Raw genomic sequence first — 23,269 nt, forward strand, 5'->3', positions numbered from 1 at the left:
TTACTTTAGTCACTCTGCTAAATTTCTCCAATAAATTTCAGTATTATTTCTCTTAATTTTCTTGAAGTTCATTTTGATTTTTCTAACTTGGAAATTATTTTCAATTACTGTGGAGTCAATACTGTCCATATATTCACATTCAGTCTCTGGCATATTTTATCTTCTCCAGTAGGCAATGCCATGCTTCCCTGATTGTTATTGATCTTTATTACCCTGCACCCACACCTTGAATGGAAGAAGTATGCATTCCAGTCTTGATATTCTAGCAGTATCTAGATTGTCTTTCAGTAGGAAGTTTGTCCAACAGTTCCCTGCAGACTGTGAGAAATGATTCCTATGTTTGTGAGTACTGCAGCCGCTGTGGTCCTGGGGACACCCTCAGGCCATGACTGGCACAGGCAGCTCATCCTGAGGGGAGAAAGGAAGTAATCCCATGAGCTTTGAACTTGGTTTAACAACATACTGGAATTCCGTGGCTCTCAAGACTGACACTGACTGCTGCTGTCTTGCAGCTGTCAGACAAGCTGTTACTCAGGCAGGAAGTGCATGCTTCCATCTATCATTGATGTAGAGGCTAACACCATATGAATCACCCAGGAGACAGATGTGTGAGTCTGTGCCTGGTGCTAGTTTTTAATGCTGTACAGTACAAGAGTCTGAGATAGAATTATTTGAATATAGTCTCCTCATTCCCAGTTTATTGTCTATGTATGCTACGCTAATGAGAATGAAAGGTATAAATGCAAAACTGTCCCTTCTAACCCCATGATGGATTATCTCTCACTATAACAGGTTTCGTTTTGTCTTCCCCATGCAAGTATGTTATTGTACTTTCTCATAGCCATCTCTCATTACCAACCTCAATGGTTCTGTCTCTTCCCGCATCCCCTTTTATGTCTTGTGCATTTTTTTTTTTTTTGGTTTTTCGAGACAGGGTTTCCCTGTAGTTTCTAGAGCCTGTCCTGGATCTAGCTCTTGTAGACCAGGCTGGTCTCGAACTCAGAGATCCGCCTGCCTCTGCCTCCCGAGTGCTGGGATGTCTTGTGCATTTTTTAAACCTTAATTCCACATGACCTGTCTTGAAGCTCACATTCTTTCTTCTGCTTGATAAATTCTCCTACTGATGCTCTCTGTCAAAAGAAAACACTGTCTTTGTCTTTTTGAGTCTGGCTTGAGCTCTGCAGGTCCCATCCATCCCTGGCAGCAGCAGCAGCAGGGACAGAGACACAGCTCCACACTGCCACCTCCAACAGCTGAGGAGTCCCTTCAGTGTTTGGCGGACCTTGACGCAGGTGAAGCTGAACCCTTGTCTTGACACAGAACAGAATTGCAGTATAAGCCAGTATGAAGCAGAGTTGGGGTTTGTTAAAAGATATTTTTTTCAAGGGGCTGAAGAGCTATGTTCATGGCTAAAGGCACTTACTGCTCTTGCAGAGGACCCAGGTTTGGTTTCCAGCACCAACATAGTGTCTCACCACCATCTGTAACTCAAGTTCCAGGGGGTCCAAAGCCTCCCTCATTCTCCTTGAGCACTACATGTACATAATGTAATCCATACACTAGGCTACAGCACTTACACATAAAATAAAATTTTCAAGGACATTTTAGCATAGTTATTAAGGGTTAGGAGCAAGAACATCACTGAGAAAGGAAGACCTGCCTGATGGTATGAGAAGGGCTCTTCGAGAGTCCTCGCAGTAGCATGCACACTTTGAAGGGGTTTGAGGTCACAGCTTTCAGGGAGGTTCCATGGAATCACAGGGTGATTGCTGAGTGTAACTGACAGGATTAAAATATTGCACAGAGACAATGGACTTTAGGACAGCTTTATTGTGAGCAAACTCAACAGTCTTGTGAGGATTCCAGAAACTATTTAGGAATAAAGTCATATAGGTCACAAGCGCTTGGGCCTCAAGCATGGTTCAGTTCATTACTATTTTAGCATAAAATATATTTGCATGAAAGGATCATTGCTTCTGCACTGGCAAACTTCCCAGAAATGTTATAAGTTATGCTAGGATTCTTGATCTTCAGTTGATAACAGGCCTCAAACAACTCCAGTGAGGTGTCCCATAATTCTCATCTTCCCATCCTGCCTCAGTTCCCTGCAAGTGACATAATCCCATTCTTCTTTGAAGTGTGACTAAAACCTGCCACACATCTGTCCGTAGACACCTAGGCTGACTCCATATTTTGGCTATTCTGAATGGCTCATCAATAAACAGCACACAGGTGTCTGTAGTGTGCTGACTCAGATTGCTTAGAGTGGACATCAGAAGGGGTATGGTTGGCGGTACAGCTGGACTGCAAGATAGTCCCATCTTTAGCTTTTGAGGAAATGCATCACTGGTGACAGAGATTTCTGTCCCACCTGGTCCTACTATCAGTGAAGCATTCTCATCTTGCTTCCTCTGCATCTGGGTTACAACTGCAGACTCAACCTTTCCTCTTCCCAGAATTCTCCTGTTCTCATCCCCCTGCCTCTACTTCCTGCATAGTAGCCCCGTCTATACTACTTCCTGCCTGGCTACTGGCCAATCAGTGTGTTATTAAAGCAATACAAATGACAGCTCTTTACAGGATACAAGATTATTGTCCCACAGCACAGCACCCATTCCCACAGTGTCTGGTTTCATTTTTATTACTACCAGCAGTGCACGAGGAGTCCTTCATCTATACACCCTCACTAGCACTTCCTAGTCCTTATTTTCTTGAGGATAGGTCAAAGGGCTTTTTATGCTTAACTTACTCTACTTCTCTCTATGCTCTGGATATTAATCCCCTGACAGATGTGTAGCTGGCAAAGTCTTCCTCCCATTCTGTAGACTGTCTTGCCTCCCTGTGAACTGCTTCCTCTGTGCCTATTTGCCAACACTTGCTGTAATTTCCTGAGCTATTAAGTCCTTTCCAGAGAGTGCCTGCCAGTATATCCAGCTTGAGGTGTCTCCCCCGCCCTGAGTTTCCAAGTCTTACATCATGGTCTTGCTGCAATTACATTCAGTCATGGATGAGCTAGCACAGTTTTCTCGGATCTTCCCTCAGCATGCATGTAGGTGTTGACAGAAGCATGACATGTGAGAACCAACAGATACATGACATACATGTACATGTCTAGGCAATTATCCAGATTTTCCAAAAATTCAGGGTATCTCATCCCCACTCTACCCTCTTGGCACCATTTGGGCACCTGAGGTGAAAGATGGATTCCCAGGATAGTGCCACCTTCACAGACCCAAAACTGAGTCAAGGGAACTGAAGATGTGTTCAGATGGAAGAGCTGTTTTTAAGAGTTAAAATCATGATCACGTCTGGGAGTAGGAACTTTGAGGGAAGGAGGAGAAAATCCTCCCCTGGAGAGGCTACAAGTTCCCAGTCTTCATAACTACCATGGAGCCAGCTACTGCTTTCAGTTCTTGGTTTGCATTTGGTGGTGTGACAGGTGGTACACAGCTGTGGAGGTCAGGGAACAATTCTGCGATGCTCTTCTTCCACAGTGTGTGTTCTGGGGCTTCCTTCTTAGATCACGAGGGTTGGCCACTCTGTTCCTTCTGAGTCCTCTGCCCGAGCTTTAAAAGTGCCCATAACTGGGAAGATGACAAGCAAACTGCTACAAAGCTCTCTTTGCTTGGTGAGATTCACATTCTTTTGTCTTCTTGTGTCTTTGCAAAGCTTTAGTTCAACCCCCACACTTCCAAAATGGTGCTTGTTTTTCCCTCAGGTGGGTTGTCAGGATTCTCGGAGTGATGGTGAAGGAATGGCTCCCAAATCTCTAATCCTAAAGTGCTGTTTTGGAGTTGGGGTTGTTGTAGAAACCATCAAAGTAAATCACTGAATTATGAACCTGTGTCATACAGATTTTTCACATATTCTATAGTTCATAGGGAACTAATCATAATTTCCCAACTTCTCTATTAACAAGAAATACACCACTAGCTTAATTTAGATGTTTCAACCAACTACATGTTCCTGGAGGGGAGACTATTTGTTCATAACCTGTCACTATTTTTAAGTATGACCAGATTCACTAGGTAAGTTTTTATTTAAGTTTTTTACATTAATTTAAAGCAACATTACAATGTACCTTCCTTCCATGTAACATCTTTTTCCATATTTGAGCATCTTAAAGCTGCAGAGAATAATAAACTTTTAAAAAATGAGCTCTTCTGGGCCAGAGTGGCATTTTAAGATTTTGGTACATTAAACCAACCAATAAGAAGTTTTCTTTAAAATGAAATCTACAAGTCACCAATGTCAAGGTGACCCAGAGACTGAAGACAGCAGCACAAATTACAGTTAAAAAATATATAGTCGAGAGAGGGCTCAGGGGTTAGGAGTTCATACTGCTCTAGCAGAGGATCTGAACTTGACTCCAAGCATGTATAAAGAGCAGTTCCCAAACACTTATAATCTAGCTTCTGGAGGATGCAACACCCTCTTTCTGCCTCCCTGGGCACCTGCACTTACATGCTCACACACACACACACACACACACACATTCATGCAATTAGAAATAAAACATAAGTAGTTTTCAAAAGATTAGGTTTTGCTTTCACATTAGGTTCTAAGTCTCTTGGACATAGCTACAAAACTATTTTGTTGTTTTATTTAGTTTTTTTTATTATTGTTGTTCTTTATACAAAGCTATGTTTTGGTCAGTGCCTACACAAGTAGATTCCCAACTAAACAAATAACAAACATCTCATATTTTCAACGACAACTGCGATTTTTACACATTCATGAAGATTTTAAAAAAAAAAAAAGGAAATTAAGAAATTAAATGTTAATCTTGTGTTCCATGTAAACAGAAATTTTTAGTAACTCTAATATCACATTGCAAAGCCATTCTCCTTCATTTTTGTGATGTCATGTGGTGCTTAGATGTTGATGTGTGGAAAGTACACTTTCAAAACCATCCTCAATGAAGGTTACGGGAGGGCTGGGGCTTCAGTTTCTCTGCAAGTTCAGTAAGAAGGAAAAGTTGGCCATAAAATTTTAGGTACTAAATAAATACATATTTATGTATTTTTAATGCATGAGTGCTCTGTCAGCATGTACATCTGCACACCAAATTGTATCAGATCCACTATAGATAATTGTGAGCATGGTTGCTGGAAACTGAACTCAGGAAGAACAAACAGCCCCTGCTCTTACCCATGGAGCCATCACTCCAGGGATGGCCAGTCCTGATGCACTGTCTAGAAAAAGTATTTTACTCTTATTGATTCCTAATGGCCTGCAGGAAGCAGAACTGACAAAAAGGCCAACTTTGTGATACCCTGAGAAAAGGACGGCCCACTCAGGCCCTAGAACATTGTATCAGGGTGATAATTCTGCTGTCCTACTCTGTGAACCACAGGTCCTTCTGATGGCGGCCCTTCCATGAATCTAACAGAAACATCCCTGGCTTCCACGTTCACCTGCACTGCTTTCTTGGGAGATGAAGCCACTTAGCCTCTCTCTACTCACAGTGACCATCCTTCTTTGCTGTAATATGACTCGGCCTATATTCAGGAGAAACAGGGGTAAGGCACCGTGATTCTGGATCTGCTTGGGTAGGAAAGCCTTTCCTCTGAGGAGCCCGTGGAGACATTGATGCCTGAAGCAGCATTCACAGCTCATCGGCTCCCGAGACTCACCTTGTGGTATTCTTCTACAGCTTTAGTCAAACCCGGGTACTGCCCAGAGTTTCATCTTTCCTGCCCTTTTGTCCTCCTGTCCCTATGCACGCGTGATAGAGGCTGCAAGGGAGCCAAAAAGTGTTGCTTCTACTACTGTCAGAAGCGCTGTACGGATCCATGGGATGCTTTGGATTAGGTGAGCAACCCCAGACGTGTTACTCTTGATGCTCCTTCTAGAACCCATGTGGAGTTCATTGCCTTGTAGGGAACTACAAACTGTCTGTACCTCTAGACAGCGTGGCAATCAGATGATCTGAATTAATTAGGATTATCCAGAGATTGCCCCCTTCCTCAGAAAATATGCTACCACTGCATTGGTGGGCGTCACCCTTTCCAGCATACTAAGAACATCTGAATAAGATTATCCCTAAGTTCCTCAACTGCCACTGAATGTTTCTTATGTTCACCTTCAGTTTTCCCTTGTCATATCTTATAGCAGTAAAGCATTTCCCACTAAATCTTAAATTATGAAGGGATTATGAAATTATAATTTCCTACTTGACTTGTTGTATAGAGCCATTCATGGTCTGCCCCTAGTTCCCTGACAGCACATCTCAGTGTTTTGGAAAGAGAGCATGTGGTAAGAGTCAGGGCATGGTGACCAGCTGACCCAGAACCATGTCCCCAGCACAGTTTGCATCTGATCTTATCTCTGTTCTTTCTAGACAAATATGAGAAGACGCATTTGGTACAGTCTCAGTCTAGGACAGTTGGCCTCCAGTTCTTCCTCGATCCTCACAAGCCCTTCCGAGAGTTAAGCATTTGTTAATGAATACAAAACAAAGGAATAAAGAGTTGTGTATTTGTCTATTTTCCATTACAATTAAAAATAAAAACTACCTTGGGCTGGGATTTTAGAAACCAGAAAGATTTACAACACAGCACTGCAAGATATACTTGAAAGAATATACAGAAAACAGAAAGGAAGTTCCATTATGAAGAATATAGGAAAAATTTATTTCATGAGAGGAATAGGTGAATTCTTATATACTCTCCATTGATGTGACAAAATACATAACTATAAAGAAGAAAGAGTGTGTCTAGGGTCATGGTTTGACAATGCTACCCATCACAGTGAGAATGGCACAGGGGAACCTGATATCTGACAAATCAGACTTTAAAACAAAATTGGTCAGAAAAGATAAGTCATCCAAATTCAAAGTCAAAAAGAAACTGTAGAGTTAAACTATACAGTAGGTCAAATAGACTTAATTTGTATGTCTATAGGATATTCCACCCAATGGACTTTGTTCTCAGCAGAATTATCTAAAACAGGCTTCATTATAGGTCACAAAACAACCTTTAGTAAATAAAAAGTAATCAAAACAATTTCTTGTATATTATCAGTGAAACTATGTTGGAGGAGGCCAATTGTTGGTTCCCACTGCCTGGTGGCTTAGACTCAAAAATAATCACACAGAATCTGTATTAATTAAATCACTGTTTGGCCCATTATCTCTAGCTTCTTATTTGTTAATTCTTACATCTTAATTTAACCCATTTCTATTATTCTGTGTATTGCCACGTGGCAGTGACTTACCAGAAATGGCTTCTCTCTAACTCTTCCTTCTTTCTCCTGGCATTAAGTTTAGTTTTCCCTGCCTACCTAAGTTCTGCCCTGTTATAGGTCCAAAGCAGTTTCTTTATTCATTAATGGTAATCACAGCACACAGTGGGAAATCCTACATCAAAACTAGAAGTCAAGAGCAAGAGAAACCATACTTGGGGGCTGCATAATACATTCTTAAATAAAGAGATAAGGGAGAAAAGAGCTCATCGGACAAAATAAAAATGGGAATGCAACTTTACCTTTACAAAGCAGCTAAGGAAATTCCAAAGGCAAATTTGCAGCTACCATAGTTTATACAGTGAGTCATTGTGAAGATTGGGTAAGAAACTTAAACCATCAAACTGTCAAATTTAAATGAAAGCACCATTTAGGAGACTCTCAGGAATACAGCTAAAGCAGCTCTAACAATACTTACATTTATCATCGCTTGCCTTCAAAAAATTACAAGAAAAACCTCAAATAAATAACTTAGTCGTGAACCTCAAGGTCCAAGGCAAACAATGACAAGCCAAACTCAAAGCAGTGGGTGGCAAGAAGTACTAAAGATTAGGGCAGAAATATATTAAATAGAGATGAAAAGGAAAGCAACTACAGAGCCACAGAATCAGGACATGGTACTGGCACAAAAACGCATCCAGACCAGTGAGGGGGGAGGGACAGAAGAACTAGAAATAAACCTGTAAGGATACAGTCACCTGAGTTTTTCCAGATGCCAAAATCCACTTCCCCAGATCTGGCATCCATAGCACATATGTGGTAGCCCACATGTGACTCAGTTTCCATCTGAAGCCAATTCTGACTTTTAGAAAAGTCATTTGAGTTCTAGCTTACCTGGTCTGCTTATTCTAGTATCCTTGAGGGCTGTGAGAAAGTTCCAACTAAGTCCATAGGAAAAAGCATTTTGCCCATGAGAAAACAACACACTATCTAGTAGAAAGACTACTGCTAATGCCAAACCTTAGGAATATTGAGATAGAAATTGAAACTGCTTGCTCAAGGACAGGAATGGTCTATGGTTAGATACTGACTGTCTGTGTTGTGTTTGTTCTGCTGTTGTATATAAGCAATTTCTGAAATAAACTCGGGGCTGTGCAGAGTAAGCTGGCAGTCTCCCGAATATATCCTGTGCTTTCTTTCAGTTGGTCATTTCCTTAATCCTCATACCCCTTCCCAGATACCCCCAGCTGGTTTGAATGGAGCAGGCTCTGACAAGTTGCACCCAACATGGGACTGGACATGGGGATTTTCATGGTGGACACTGTGGGTTAAAAGAATACATTCAGATTCGAGAGCCCATGCAGGTGTGCAGATAAAAGGGAATAAATGCATGGTGTAAATAAAAAAAAAGTGTAACAAGTTTAAATGTAAAGATAATTATGGGTCAAGGAAATAATAAAGTTATTTGTACATTTGTTTAAAGATACTTTAAAAGCCAGAGGCACTAAAGTAGGAAATCAACAACTGTGTAAATTTTTAGAGTTTATACATTTACTTATATGTATTTTAAAGGTTAGGGGTACTAAGGAAGGGAAACAGCAATTCCTTCAGTTTTTAAAATATGTAAAGAATGTGTGTCCCTGAATCTAGAGATTTAAAAAGGTGTGAATGAGCGCTCTTTGTTTTGGTCTGTGTTTTGACTGTTAAACTACGTTGTTGTTCTGTTTTATGTGTTCATGTCTCTAAAACCCTTAAGTGGTACTGGTACCTGGTTGTGTGCCATTACTGGTTTTTTTTTCTTTTTTGTTTTTTTTTTTTTTTGTTTTTTTTGTCTATTAACTTCCTTTATTGTCCTAGAGGAGATGAGGCAAGGAGTCTCTGCCTCTATCCCCCTGAACATTTTTATTGGATCAGTTCCAGGACTTTGGGTCCCTAAAGAAAATCTTTTCTATAGGAGAGGCATGGCAAGGGCCACCTCCCTCCACTGTTCTCTGACTTGCAGTCAGCCAGCAGCTCTTGCAGAGGATGGGGGTGCGCATGCTCAGCTGGGCAGAGAGAATACTAGAGGGAGACATGCTCACGCGAACTGGGCAGTGGGGAACTGACTGCTGTAGTTTAAAAAAAAAAAAAAAAAACCTGCATATTTGTGAAACAGAAAATCCGAGCTTGTGACCAGAGAAGTTAACAAATTTTTTTTCAAAACACTGGCAGCCAAGGACACGCTCTGTGCCCACCAGTGCTGCTCCCCTGCCTTCCCTTCCTAAGCCAAGTTCTTCTTCACTGTGATAACACTCAAGGTCTCTTCTGCTGGCCACCAGCTTCCCATCTTAACCCTTTTTTGTCCTGATATTGCTTTAAATAAAAATGTTAAATGATACTAATCTGTATACTTTGGGAAGCTTTGGCTTTAAAATAAAAGTCAAAGATGCATTCAGTTTGGGGGAAAAATATGTGTTTGTTTTCACGGGAAAAAATATATCAGTTTTAGTCATTTATATTCAATGGGTTACAGATACTTAACATCTTTTTTAAAAATTGGTTACAAATTATTGATTAAAATAAAAAAACTGACACCCTGCCCTCAAATCCTCCTATCCTCCTGCAAACTCAGTGGAACTCTGAAACACACCTTGCTCCAATACTGAAGGGATTTAAGAGGTGAGTGAACAGCCACAGGGTGGGAGACCCCCCCCCCTCTAGGACCTCCACAGTGGAACAAAACCCCAGGCCCCTCCCCCAACTCCCTCAGCTTTTCTAGCCAACCAGCAAGGGGTTTCCTGCCATTAGGCTCCCCAAAATCCCAAATCCATCTACTGGAACCCCAAGCTACTAGCCACTCCCAGCCTAAGAACTGAGAGCTTGCTACAACACTGAGGGGACCAAGATAGAGCATCAAGAGAGCAAACCAGGAGAGAAGACCAAGAGAGCAGGTTTAGAGAGACCACAGAGGCTTTCAGAGACAGACATTGACAGTACAGAGCAGACCAAGAACACGTCCCAAAAACACAGACAGCCACTGCAAGGACTGGACAAAGACACAAAGATATTGCTGGCCTCATTTGAAGGAAGAATAGGTAGGCACCAATTCAAGAATTCCTCCAACAACCTAAAAAGCAACATGGTAACACCAGAACCCAGTGGTCACACAAAAGAAGACTTGATCATCCTAACCCAGAAGAAGTAGAAGAAAATGACTTTAACGTAACTTTATGAAAATGATGGAGACCTTTAAAGAGGAAATGAAAAACTCTCTTAAAGATATGGAGGAAAAGACAAACAAACAATTGGAAGAAATTAATAAATCCCTCAGAGAAAACCAAGAAAAAACAATCAAACAAGTGAAGCAAACAGTACAAGACTTGAAGACTAAAATAGAGGTAATAAAGAAAACACAAACCAAAGGAATTCTGGATATGGGAAATCTGGGTAAATGAATGGGAACTACAGAGACAAGTATAACCAACAGAATACAAAAGATAGAAGAAAGAATCTCAGGTGCTGAAGATACTATAGAGGAAAGTGACTCATTGGTCAAAGAAAACATTAAATCTAACATTCTTAACAGAAAACACCCAGGAAATTTGAGACACCATGAAAAGACCAAACCTAAGAATAATAGTAATAGAAGAGGGAGAACTCCAGCTCAAAGACACAGAAAATATATTCAATAAATCATAGAAGAAAACTTTCACAACCAAAAGAAGATATCCCTATGAAGGTACAAGAAGCTTAAAGAACACCAAATAGAATGGATCAAAAAAAAGTCCTCATCTAATAATCAAAACACAAAACATACAGAATAAAGAAAGAATATTAAGAGCTGCAAAGGAAAAAGATCAAGTAACATATAAAGATAAACCTATCAGAATTACACCTGACTTCTCAATGGAAGCCATAAAAGCCAGAAGGTTCTCAATAGATGTGCTGCAGACACTAAAAAAACACGGATGCAAGCCCAGACAACTATACCCAGTAAAGCTGTCAATCACCATTGATGGAGAAAACAAGGTATTCCATGACAAAACCAGATTTAAACAATACCTGTTCACAAACCTAGCTCTACAGAAAGTGCCAGAAGGGAAAACTCCAACCCAAGGAAGCTAACTGTACCCACAAAAAACACAGGCATCTGATAACCCACCACCACCATCACCAGCATAACCCAAAGAAGGGAAACACACAAACACTACTACCGAAAAATTACCAGAATTAACAACCACTGGTCATTAATATCTCTTAATATCAATGGACTCAGTTCACCTATAAAAAGACACAGGCTAAGAGAATGGATATGAAAACAGGATCCAGCCTTCTGTTTTATACAAGAAACACATCTCAACCTCAAAGAAGACACTACCTCAGAGTAAACGGTTGGGAAAAGGTTTTCCAATCAAATGGACCTAAGAAACAAGCAGGTATAGCTACCCTAATATCTAACAAAATTGATTTCAAACTAAAATTAGTCAGAAGAGATGGAGAAGGGCACTTTATACTCACAACAGGAACAATTCATCAAGATGAAGTCTCAATCCTGAACATCAATGCCCCTGATACAAGAACACCCACATGTAATAAAAAAATTGTTAAAGCTTAAATCACACATCAAACCCCACACACTAATTGTAGGAGACTTCAACACTCCACTCTTGCCAATGGACAAGTCAACCAGACAGAAACTTAACAGAGAAGTAAGAGAACTAACAGATGTCATGAATCAAATGGACTTAACAGACATCTACAGAACACTCCACCCAAACACAAAAGAATATGCCTTCTTCTCAGCACCTCATGGAACCTTCTCGAAAATTTATCAAAAAAAAAAAAAACCTGTGTCTTATCAGATCACCATGAATTAAAGTTAGAATTTAACAACAATACTACTCTCAGAAAGCCTACAAACTCATGGAAATTGAACAGTGAATTACTGAACCACTCTTGGGTCAAGGAAGAAATAGAAAGAAATTAAAGACTTCCTTGAATTCAACGAAAATGAAGGCACAACATATCCAAACCTATGGGATGCAGTGCTATGAAAAACAGTACTAAGAGGAAAGTTCACAGCACTAAAGCCCACATAAAGAAAACGGAGAAGGCTCACATTAGTGACTTAACAGCGCACCTGAAACCTCTAGAACAAGAAACAGACTCACCCAGGAGGAGTAGATGACAGGAAATAATCAAATTGAGGGCTGAAATCAATAAAATAGAAACAAAGAAAACAAAACAAAGAATCAATGAAACAAAGAGAAGGTTCTTTGAGAAAATCAACAAGATAGAAAAATCCTTGTCCAAACTAATCAAAAGGCAGTAAAATTAACAAAATCCAAAATGAAAAGGGGGACATAACAACAGACACTGAGGAAATTCAGAGAATCATTAGGTCTTACTACAAAAGCGTGTACTCCACAAAATTGGAAAATGTAAAAGAAATGGACATTTTTAAGATAAATACCATATACCAAAATTAAGACCAGGTGAACAATTTAAATAGACCTATAAGTTGTGAGGAAATAGAAGCTGTCATCAAAAACCTCCCAACCAAAAGAAGCCCAAGATCAGCTGGCTGTAGTGCAGAATTCTACCAGAACTTCCAAGAAGAGATAATACCTATAATCCTTAATGTGTTCCACATAATCATTGCCAAACTTTTTTTTATAGAGTTACAGTTACCCTGAGACCAAAACCACACAAAGACTCAACCAAGAAAGAGAATTACAGACCAATCTCACTCATGAACATCGATGCAAAAATTCTCAATAAAATACTGGCAAACCAAATCCAAAAACACAACAAAAAAATCACCCATTATGATCAAGTAGGCTTCATCCCAGAGATGCAGGGCTGGTTCAACATACGAAAATCTATCAATGTAATCATCATATAAATAAACTGAAAGAAAAAACATGATCATTTCATTAAATGCTAAAAAAAAGCATTTGACAAAATTCAACACCCCTTCATGATAAAGGTATTGGAGAGATCAGGGATACAAGGAACATATCTATATATAATAAAAGCAATATACAGCAAGCCAACAGCCAACATCAAATTAAATGGAGAGAAACTCAAAGTGATTCCACTAAAATCAGGAATAAGACAAGGCTATCCACTCTCTCCATATGTCTTCAACCTAGTTTTTGAAGTTTTAGCAATAGCAATAATATAGCAAAATGAGATCAAGGGGATTCAAATTGGAAAGGAAGAAGTCAAACTTTTTGTTATTTGCAGATAATATATAAGTGAACCCAAAACTCTACCAGAGAACTCCTACAGCTGATAAATACCTTCAGTGATGTGGCAGGATATGAGATCAACTAAAAAAAAAATCAGTAGCCCTCCTATACACAAATGATAAAGAAGCTGAGAGGGAAATCAGAGAAATATCACCTTTCACAATAGCCACAAATAACATAAAATATCTTGGGGTAACACTAAAGAAGTGAAAAACCTATTCAACAAGAACTTTAAGTCTTTGAAGAAAGAAATTGAAGAAGATACCAGAAAATGGAAAGATATCCCATGCTCTTGGATTGGTAGAATCAACATAGTAAAAATGGCACACACCTTTAATCCCAGCACTCAGGAGACAGAGGCAGATAGATATCTGTGAGTTCAAGGCCATCCTGGCTATGTGAGAGTCAATCTGTCTGAAAGAGAAACAGAGCTCACACAAAGGTGATCCCAGCATTTGAGATTATATGCCTTTAATCCCAGCACTAGGGAGGTAGAGACAGGAGTGATATGGCTGGAGGAAGAGAGGAATAGAGAGTGGGAAGAGACAGAAGCTCAGATGAAGTCTGAGGATACAGTCTGAGGTTTTGTAGAGACAGCATTCAGTATGAGAATTTGTAGAGACAATACTGCCCCTTTGGTCTGAGCGTTAATAAAGATAAGAACACTTTCGTAGCCAGCCACTCTGCTTCTCTGATCCTTCAGTTTCCACCCCCTAACTTATTATTGTGATCAATTAGAATTTGTCCTACAGATTTACATGACCACGAGTGTTTAGGGGTCCCTTATCTTTGAATCCCCACAAGCATCTGTTACTTGCATTTTTGATACAATAATTTAAAGCTTTCTATATTACAAATCCCTTAGCCAATTATCATAGTTTTACATTTTAACAAATTTATCTTTTGATCTTCATATTAAAGATATGAGTGTGGTTTTGTCATTTTTTGTTTTGTTTGGGGGCTTGTTTTATCTTTTTAATAAAACAACTTTATTATTCTTTGAGAATTTTATACACTGAATTTCCATCATGTTCACTCCACTCCTTCTCCTAACTTCTTCCAGATCCACTTCCTCAGCTCTCCACCCCTTCCCGACCTCAAGTCGTCCTTTGTATTTTAATAGCTCACTGAGTCAAATTTATACTGCCCATATGCTAATGAATGTGAGACCATCTACTGGAACATGGTTGCCTATCAGGGCCCACAAGGCTAACTTATATGCTGTTATTACATTACCAAATTTGGCTGTGAGTTTACTTTTTTTTTTTCTTCCCCCATTCCCCCACTGTTTTTTGCTATGTAGCCCAGGCTGGGTCAAGAACTCAAGATCTCTGACCTCACTAGACCGAGATAGTTAACCAGGTTTCTAGTATCGAGCGGGAGAACCTGTCTCCAAAAAAGGCAGTGGAAAGAGAGGAAACGTCAAAATTATTTATAAACCTTAATCTTAAATCCCATAGTGCATATGAAATTTTCCATAAACTAGAAAGAATAATGCTAGTAGCCCATTACACTATCTTGCTTTGTCTTTGCAATGGTGTGCATAGGACAAAAAGGAAAGCCTCCTGAGCAGCATTTGGAAAAGTGATGTTTCAAATTTTCCGGCTACTTGATACGAGGGGTGGGATGGCGAGCTGGGAGGCAAGGCTCTGAACAGCAACTCTCTTGCTTCCTGAAGCTACAAACTAGGAAAGGCCAGGCCAGCCCTGCTAGACCCTTAAGAGCAGAACATTATCTCCTTTCCAAGGGACCCACAGAATTCTCAGGCGGGAAAACGCTCCCCTGCCTCCAGTACCTCCAGGACCCTTCTGCCTCTCCTCTTCTCTTTACTCTAGGTTGCACCACGCTGAGGCAAAAGAGAATGATTGCATTCCTCCGAGCTCCCCCCATTCTCCCCTTCACGCTTTCCGAATGTGGAGGCTGACTGAGAAGCCAAGGACAAAGGCGCTGAGCTTTGACTCTTCTGCATGGACAGGCTCTGTGGGAGCCTTCTCAGCTTGGTTGATCACCTTCCTGGACCTGGGGGGAGTTGGGAGGACCTTGGTCTTAACATAGAGTAGGGAACCCCGATGGCTCCTTGGCCTGAAGAGGGAGGGAGGGGGGGTATGGGTGGAGGGGAAGGAGGGAAGGGGGAGGAGGAGGGGAGGAGATGGAAATTTTTAAATATAAAAAAATAAACCAAAAAAAAGCAAAAAAAAGAGAGAGAGAGAATGATTGAACGGAACCAGCTAAGTCCTTCCGGTTCAGACTGATGCACTTCCGCTTTTCTGGCCTGTGAACCAGAGCGCCCCTGCTGGTTATCGGCCACCGGGCGCTGATCCAAACAGATCCTCCATGTTCACCTGGAAATTTTCGTAGGAAATGAAGCCACGCAACCTCACACTGTTCACAACAACCATTCTCCTTTGCCTCAGCATGGTACAGCCGAGAGTAAAGAGAAGAAGAGGTGATGCGGAGGGGTCCTGGCACTGAGGGAGGAAAGCGTTTCCCCACGGGAGAATTCTGTGGAACCAGCTAGCTGGTCTTTGCAATGGTCCCTCCAGTGCTTCCTATTCACTCAAGGGCATTTTTCTGCAGTAACACCAAAACCTGGGTACTGCCCGGAGTTTTTTCTTCCCTGCCCGTTTGAACGGTTACCTGTATGCAAGCTTGATAAAGGATGCAAGGGCATCAGAAAGTGCTGTTTCTACTACTGTCAGATGCGCTGTGTGGAGCCTTGGACAACCATGATGTGAAGTGAGTGGCCCCAGATCTGCTGTACTCAGTGCTGCCCCAGAAACCTGCCCGTGGATCCTTCTTATCTGTTTTAGGGCTGACTGCTCAGCACCCGTGAAAATCACTGTGACCAGAACTTTGAAGTTGGCAGTTGCCTAGAAAACCTAACATTCAAGCAGGAAGTAGTGGCCACACCTGTAATCCTAACATTTGAGAGGTTGAGACAGAGGGATTAGGAGTCCAGTGTCATCCCTGGCTACGTAGGGAGTTTGAGGTCATCCTGGGTTACATAATGCCCTGCTTGAAATGGGTACCTTCCCTGTATGATGAGACCATTTGGACAGCATTATCTCTAAGCCACCCAACTATTATTGAATTTTTTTGTCATAGTTATTTTCAACTGCCCCTTTTCTCAGTTTGTTGTAGTTCACATTTAAGTTGAAAAGTAAAGGATTATAAATTCATAATTTCATATTTGACTTGCTTAGAGTCCTCCAGAGCTCAGTCCCCAATTCTTTGACAGACAGCACATCCCAGTTCTCTTGGGGGAAGATAAACTAGCAAGATTCAGGCCATGGGGCAGTGGGATCCCAAAGCATGTCCCCAGAACAATTCACAACTGATTTGTTTCTGATTTCTCTTCCTAGATGGAAATGCTTTCTTAATCAAGCCTGGGAAGATACAGAGCCACTGGCTTCAACTTGGATGGCTGATCTTGAGTTCCTCGGTCTCATAGGCCCCTTTTATTAGTGAGTTAAATGCTAATTAACATTAGAGCAAAATAAAGAAATAAATCCCTATGTTAATGACTGTTTCCTGACATCATAACCAACTCCTTGAAGCTAGATGCTTTAAACATAAAAGAAGTTTATTTCTCTTTCTGTTCTGGAGGCTCAGGAACATACTATCAGTCTGGTTTTGACTCTGGTTAGGGCCTCGAAGTGAATGGCACCACACAGTGCTGGCAACACATGGGAAAATCGAGAGCAGTGCATGCAGAAAGAAATAAGGGGAGGCACCAGCCCATCCCAAAGGAAAAATTCCAGTTCTACCAGACATGCACTGCTTGTTTCTGAATGTCTTATGCGACCTCATCAATGGCCACCAGGTCACTCTTCTTGAAGGTTCCCTACCACACAATATGGCCACACTGAGCCCAAGCTTGCCATACATGAACTTTTCGGAGAAACACTCAAAACAAATCCACTGGGTACTTTTAACTGTGTGAAACTCTGTAAGATTTCTCCCTTCGCCGCCTCCTCTCCTCTCTACCTCTTTCCTCCTCCTCTGTCCTCTTTTCCCTCCCTCTGCCCTCCTTTTCTCTCTTCCCTTCTTCCCCCTTCTCTCTCTTCCAGAGATCAGATTCCTGAGATTTTTAGGGTTGAATTTTTAGCGTTTGTACCTGACGAAGGACAAGCACACCATCCTAAGATGGAAGAGCACATCGTGTATGCTGTAGCTTCCTGGACAAGGCTGCTGAGTCCTTCCCACATCTTGATCTAGGAACTTTGGAAGTTTGAGTTAGAAATAAGCCAGGGATGGTCTTTCATCCGGAGTGACTGAAGACTGGGGAGATGGTCCAGAGGTGACATGTGTGCTGCACAAGCATGAGCTCCACAGTTTGGATCCCCAGTTCCATGTGTGTCACGTGCCTGTAATACCCCTGCTAGGAGGTGGAGGGAAACAGGACGCTCTCAGGGGTTATTCGGTCAACTATAGCTAGCCAGTTAGTGTAGAGACCCAAAAATGTAAGCCTGTCCCACGTTGTCTGGAGGTCAGAGAGTTTGGGTTTATTTTGCTCTCTCAAAGTTGTTGACAACAAGTGTGGCTATACACTCTAACCTAGGGTGTGGTTACTTGGTGTTTTGGACATTAAGATGGCCCATAGAGGTAGATTGGCTCTACCCTGACCAAAGGTCAGAGAATTCAAGCACACTTCTGCTCCTTCTTTTGAACTAGGAGGTTTGACCTAGGGAGTGACTGCCTTCAGGATACTTGGTCTAGGGTGTGTTCGTGACCTAAACAACAGAATGCTTTTTTCGGGATATAGTTGCTTGATGTTTCAAGTATTGGAGCAAGTAACTGTTTGGGTTGTCCTTTATAACATATTAAAGCAGTCTTTTGCCTTCTTCCTCCCCTTTTGTATTGGGATATAAAAGTATATAAAAAATAAATGCAGGTAAACTCAGAACTCAGCATTCAGTGTTCACTGAGTTGCCCTCCTGTTACTATCCTGTGTCTCTGTGTTTCTTTCTTATCTGTTCCTCCTCAACATCCTCCTTAACATACTTAACATTTCTAATCCTCATGCTCCTAACCCGGAATGGAAGAACCCACTGTGGCTAGGATCGCAGCAGAAGTCACCCCAAAAAGATGGTTCCTGACAAGTTAGTGAACTCTAGGTTCAGTGAGTGAACCTAGAAAAAGTAAGATGAAGGATGACAGAGGAAGATGCCCAGTGTTGACCTCTGACCTCCACATGCACACACAGGCGTGCACTACACTCAGAGAGAAGGGGGAGAACAGAGAGTGGTGGTAGTTGATTTTTTGTTTTGTTTTTGTTTGGTTTTTACTCTTTACTCTTTGCTGGGGGGGGGCACTACCCAGGTCCCAAATAAACATATGGAGACTTATTATTACATATGAATGCCTGGCCTTAACTTATTTCTAGCGAGCTTTTATTAAATTATCCTGTTTACTTTTTGTCTCTAGCCTTTTACCTTTCTCTGTTTCTGTATGTCTTTACTTCTTACTCTGTGGCTGACTGTGTAGCTGGCTGGCTGGCCCCTGGTGTCCTCTCTCCTTTTCTTTATCACCTTCTATTTGTTCTTTCTGCCTGGCAGCCCTGCCTATCCCTCTCTCCTATAGCTATTAGCCATCCAGCTCTTTATTAGACCAATCAGGTGTTTTAGACAGGCAAAGTAACACAGCTTTACAGAGTTAAACAAATGCAACATAAAAGAATGCAACACATCTTTGCATCATTAAAATAAATGTTCCTGGGGGGGAGTTGGGAGGACCTTGGTCTTAGCATAGAGAGGGGAACCCTGATGGCTCCTTGGCCTTGAGAGGGAGGGAGGGGAGGTATGGGTGGAGAGGAGGGGAGGGAAGGGGGAGAAGGAGGGGAGGGAAGGGGGAGGAGGAGGGGAGGGAGGGGGGAGGAGGAGGGAAGGAGATGGAAATTTTTAAATATAAAAAAATAAACCATGAGAAAAAAAAAAAAAAGACTGGATTACAAAAAAATAAATAAATAAATAAATAAATAAATAAATAAATAAATAAATAAATAAATAAATGTTCCACATCTTAAACTAATATTCTACAGAAGGGGTAGAGAACTAAGGTCTTTATGGTCTTGAAATTTAAGTTTTTATAAATTAGCGATTGGAGAAAGAGATCCTGTGTGGCTCATCCTAATCTCCCTAATAATAAAACATTTTCTGATTGAGTTTCTTCACTTCATGCTTCTGTGCTTCCAGCTTCCTTAAGAACCACAGTGAATGCTGGGCAGTGGTGGTGCTCACCTTTAATCCCAGCACTCAGGAGGCAGAGAGAGGTGGATCTCTTGAGTTCAAAGCCAGCCTGATCTACAAAAGTTCCAGGACACTAAGGGCTACACAGAGAAACCCTGTCTTGAAAAACAAAACAAACAAAAAGAACCACAGTGATAGTAGAGATTTGAAAACAGAGCCTACTAAATTTTTGTAACAAATACAAAAAAAAGTTTGAGGGAAACTATTTAGTCAAAACCGTGTTTTCAGTTGCCAACTGTCATTTTTATAATAGTTGCATAGTCACAGTAAATGAGCGTAGCAAAACCACTGAAGGAGACCATTCTGTGTGTATAAAAAAAAGGGGGGTTTCCTGGAGAACACACTGCTGAGCTATCCTGGGGTCAGAGAACAGCAGCCCAGCCAGGAGAACAAGCGGGCTTTCTAGGGTTCCTGAAGACTTAAAGACAGACCCCTTTCTCTCAGAAGATTTTTTTTCCTGTCTTGAGTAGAACAGAGTCCTCAGGCCAAGCCTTCTAGGAGGGGTCTGATGCAATCAGGCCAATTTATGTGTAGATGTCCTTTAGCCTGTGGTGGGTTGCCATCTAGGGGGGACCGAGAAAATCGCAGTTATCTGACAAACAAGGTCCCTGAGTCCCAGGGATTTTGAGAACTGTTGTGAGTTAGGTTCTATTCACTCGTGGCCATCTGCCCCAGCTAAGCTCAGACAGCTATTTTAGGACGTCAGCAGCCACACCACCACCTTCAGGGCGTCACAAGGTGTAAAATCTTACATACAGAATTAGTACTGTCATTTACCTAAAATGGTGCAGTGCATTTTTCAGTGTTCTAGGTGAAACTGAATTATGTCTTCATTTGATGGTAACATTGACTAACAGCAAGATAAAAAGGGGGGGGCTAGAGAAATAGCCTAGTGTTTAAGAGCACGGGCTTCTATCCTATGCACCTACATGGTGGCTCACAATGATCTGTAACTCAAGTTCCTTGGAATCCAGTGCCCTCGGCTGGACCCCTCGTGCATGCACACGGTGCACAGACAATGTATGCAGGCAAAGCACTTATACACACAAAATAATAAAATATTATTTTTTGAAGATAGAAGTAATGCCAACAGCAGTGAGCACTTTGCCACGTGTCAACTTCAGCTGTTCACTGGGGGAAGAATGTTATCCAAAGAGCAATTCTTTCTCCTCCGTGACAGAACATGGGCCCCTTAAATTTAATAGCAATAGACGTGTGTTCTTAATTGGACTGCCATGTGAAGTACAGCAGGGAAAAAACATTTTTTGTTGTTGAATTTTAACTTCCGTAGTTACTAACACAACGACACCGTGAGTCAATAAATAATTGCTGTTAATTGGGAACAAGAGTTACATCATCTCACGTGCAAGGCTGTATGCCTTCTTCAGCAAACTGGGCAGCCTTCCTTAATTCCAGGAACAAAACCTTTCCCAACAGTACACATGGCAGACAGCAAACACACACCTGAGCTAGTGACCCCACCCCCAGGAGCCGGCAATAGATAGGATTGTAAGGATTGCCTTCCCTGTGATGAAAATGATGAAGAATTCAGCCTTATCCCAGATATATAAACAATTCCTTTGTGCACCTGAGTTGAAGTAATTATACTAAGTAACTTCATAGCCTTGGATTTTCTTATGGAAAACTAGAGGGAGGGTGTAGTCCTATCATTTTGAAACCAGTCAGTCCCTCAGCTAAAGGAAAAGCCGACCTAGATATCTGACGTAGGCTCAGCTCATTATAATCTATTTTCATAGCAGGGCCTGGAAACCCTTCAGTCACGATTCTTCAGTGTCTCCCAGCCCTCTTCAACACCTTCCTCTATTCCTATCTTCCACAAAGTCATTTATTTTAGACTCCCAGCACACTTGAAAGTCTTTTTAGAAGGTTCCAAGCAAGCAGGGTTAAACTCAACAGGATGTGGGATGTAAGCTAAGTTCACATTGGGGGACAAACAGTGGGACAGAGGAGCTGGCACAAAGCATCTTCTGGAGCTTGATGTCCCTTCCTTCCCTCCCTCACACCTTGTCCCTGCTCAGACACACACACACACACACACACACACACACACAAGCCCTGTGCAAGTTTGTGTATAAGAGAGTCCAGACCCTGAATGGGGTCATAAAGAGTGGAGATCCAGCAAGCCTATTTCAGGCTGGTGGACCAAAAGGGAGAAACCCTAACTACAGCATGAGTAGGTCTCATCCAATCAGCTGAGAGCAGGAAGATGAAGATGGAGCAATAGCGGATGGGTAACCTCAACTGCCAGCTCCTGTGACCAGGCAACACTTCCAGCGGAGGGATTGGGACACCAACCCAATCACACATCCTTCAGCCTACAGTCTGTCCTGCCTAAGGGATGTGCTGGGATAAGAATGGCACAGACATTGTGGGAGTGGCCAACCAATGGACTGGTCCAGCCTGAGACCCATGCCATGAGAGTGAGCGCACACCTGACACTGCCTGGAGCGCCAGGACCCAAAGACTGAATGGCCCAGAGACCTAGGACAGAAACAAACACAACTGGAAAAAAATGTCAGTGGAATGATGCCTAATGATATTCTGCTACACACAAATATTAGGGTCTAATCCAATTGTCATCAGAAAGGCTTCTTACAGCAACTAATGGAAACATGTAGAGACCCACAGTCAAAGATTAGGCTGAGCTCAGGGAATCCTGCTAAAGAGAAGGGGGAAGGATTGTAGGAGCCCATGCTGTCAAGGACACCACAAGAAAACCCACAGAATCAACTAACCTGAGCTCCTAGCAACTCACAGAGACTGAACTGACAACCAGGGAGCCTGCATGGAACTGACCTAGACACACTGCATATATGTTATAGTTGTGTAGCTTGATCTTCTTGTGGATCTCCTAATAGTGGGAACATGGGCTGTCTCTGACTCTTTTACTGACTTTTGGAACCCTACACCTCGTACCGGGTCACCTTGCCCAGCCATAATACAAAGCAAGGTGCCTAGGCTTACTGCAACTTGATATGCCATGAATTGTCGATAACCATGGGAAACCTGTACTTTTCTGAATAGAAAGGGAGGAGGGGTGGATGGGGGGGGCAGAGAGGAGGTGGAGGAAGGGATTGGGGGGAGACCTCCCTTTTATCACTTACAGCTATCACACCAGCTTAGGCAAAATGGTAAAACTTTTAGGCGTGTAGCCCAACCAGGAATAAGGCATCAAAGAGCGGACCTTGGGGAAAACACCGGTGAAAGACTGGATTTCCTCAGAAGTACTCTATTTCTCATTGTTTCTTTTTTAGCATGTTATATATTTATCTGTAGCAACAGCACCGAGTTGCTAGCAAGGAGCTGAGGATTTAGAGAAACTCCGCACAGCGGGTCATCTGTGCTAAGAGAATGCCATTTGTTGAAGGGCGAACGTGGTCCATATATATGGGCTTGCGGCACTGTGGAAAAACCCAGGGTTTGGAAGTTTATGTTTTCAGGGCCAAATCAGTAAACAACTAAGCGGAACAAGGAACTTGCAGTTAGGCCAGGAGGTGCAAGATGTACTTACTAGCAAAGGTCAGCAGGGAATGAACAGACATCCCAACATTTATCCTCTCAAGTTTCTGGGCTTGTGAAGGA

General features: G+C 41.8%; 1 protein-coding gene across 1 annotated transcript; it reads left to right on the forward strand.

The window, feature by feature from the left end:
• The first annotated feature begins 5,437 nt into the window (after window positions 1–5,437).
• On the forward strand, window positions 5,438–5,814 carry LOC119813987 (WAP four-disulfide core domain protein 15B-like). The gene is made up of 2 exons (XM_038329221.1): window positions 5,438–5,522; window positions 5,657–5,814. Exons 1-2 carry the CDS (start codon window positions 5,438–5,440, stop codon window positions 5,812–5,814), a joined length of 243 nt encoding a protein of 80 aa, XP_038185149.1.
• Window positions 5,815–23,269: the final 17,455 nt, after the last annotated feature.

This window comes from Arvicola amphibius, chromosome 5 (assembly GCF_903992535.2).
Source record: "Arvicola amphibius chromosome 5, mArvAmp1.2, whole genome shotgun sequence".
Classification (NCBI taxonomy): domain Eukaryota; kingdom Metazoa; phylum Chordata; class Mammalia; order Rodentia; family Cricetidae; genus Arvicola; species Arvicola amphibius.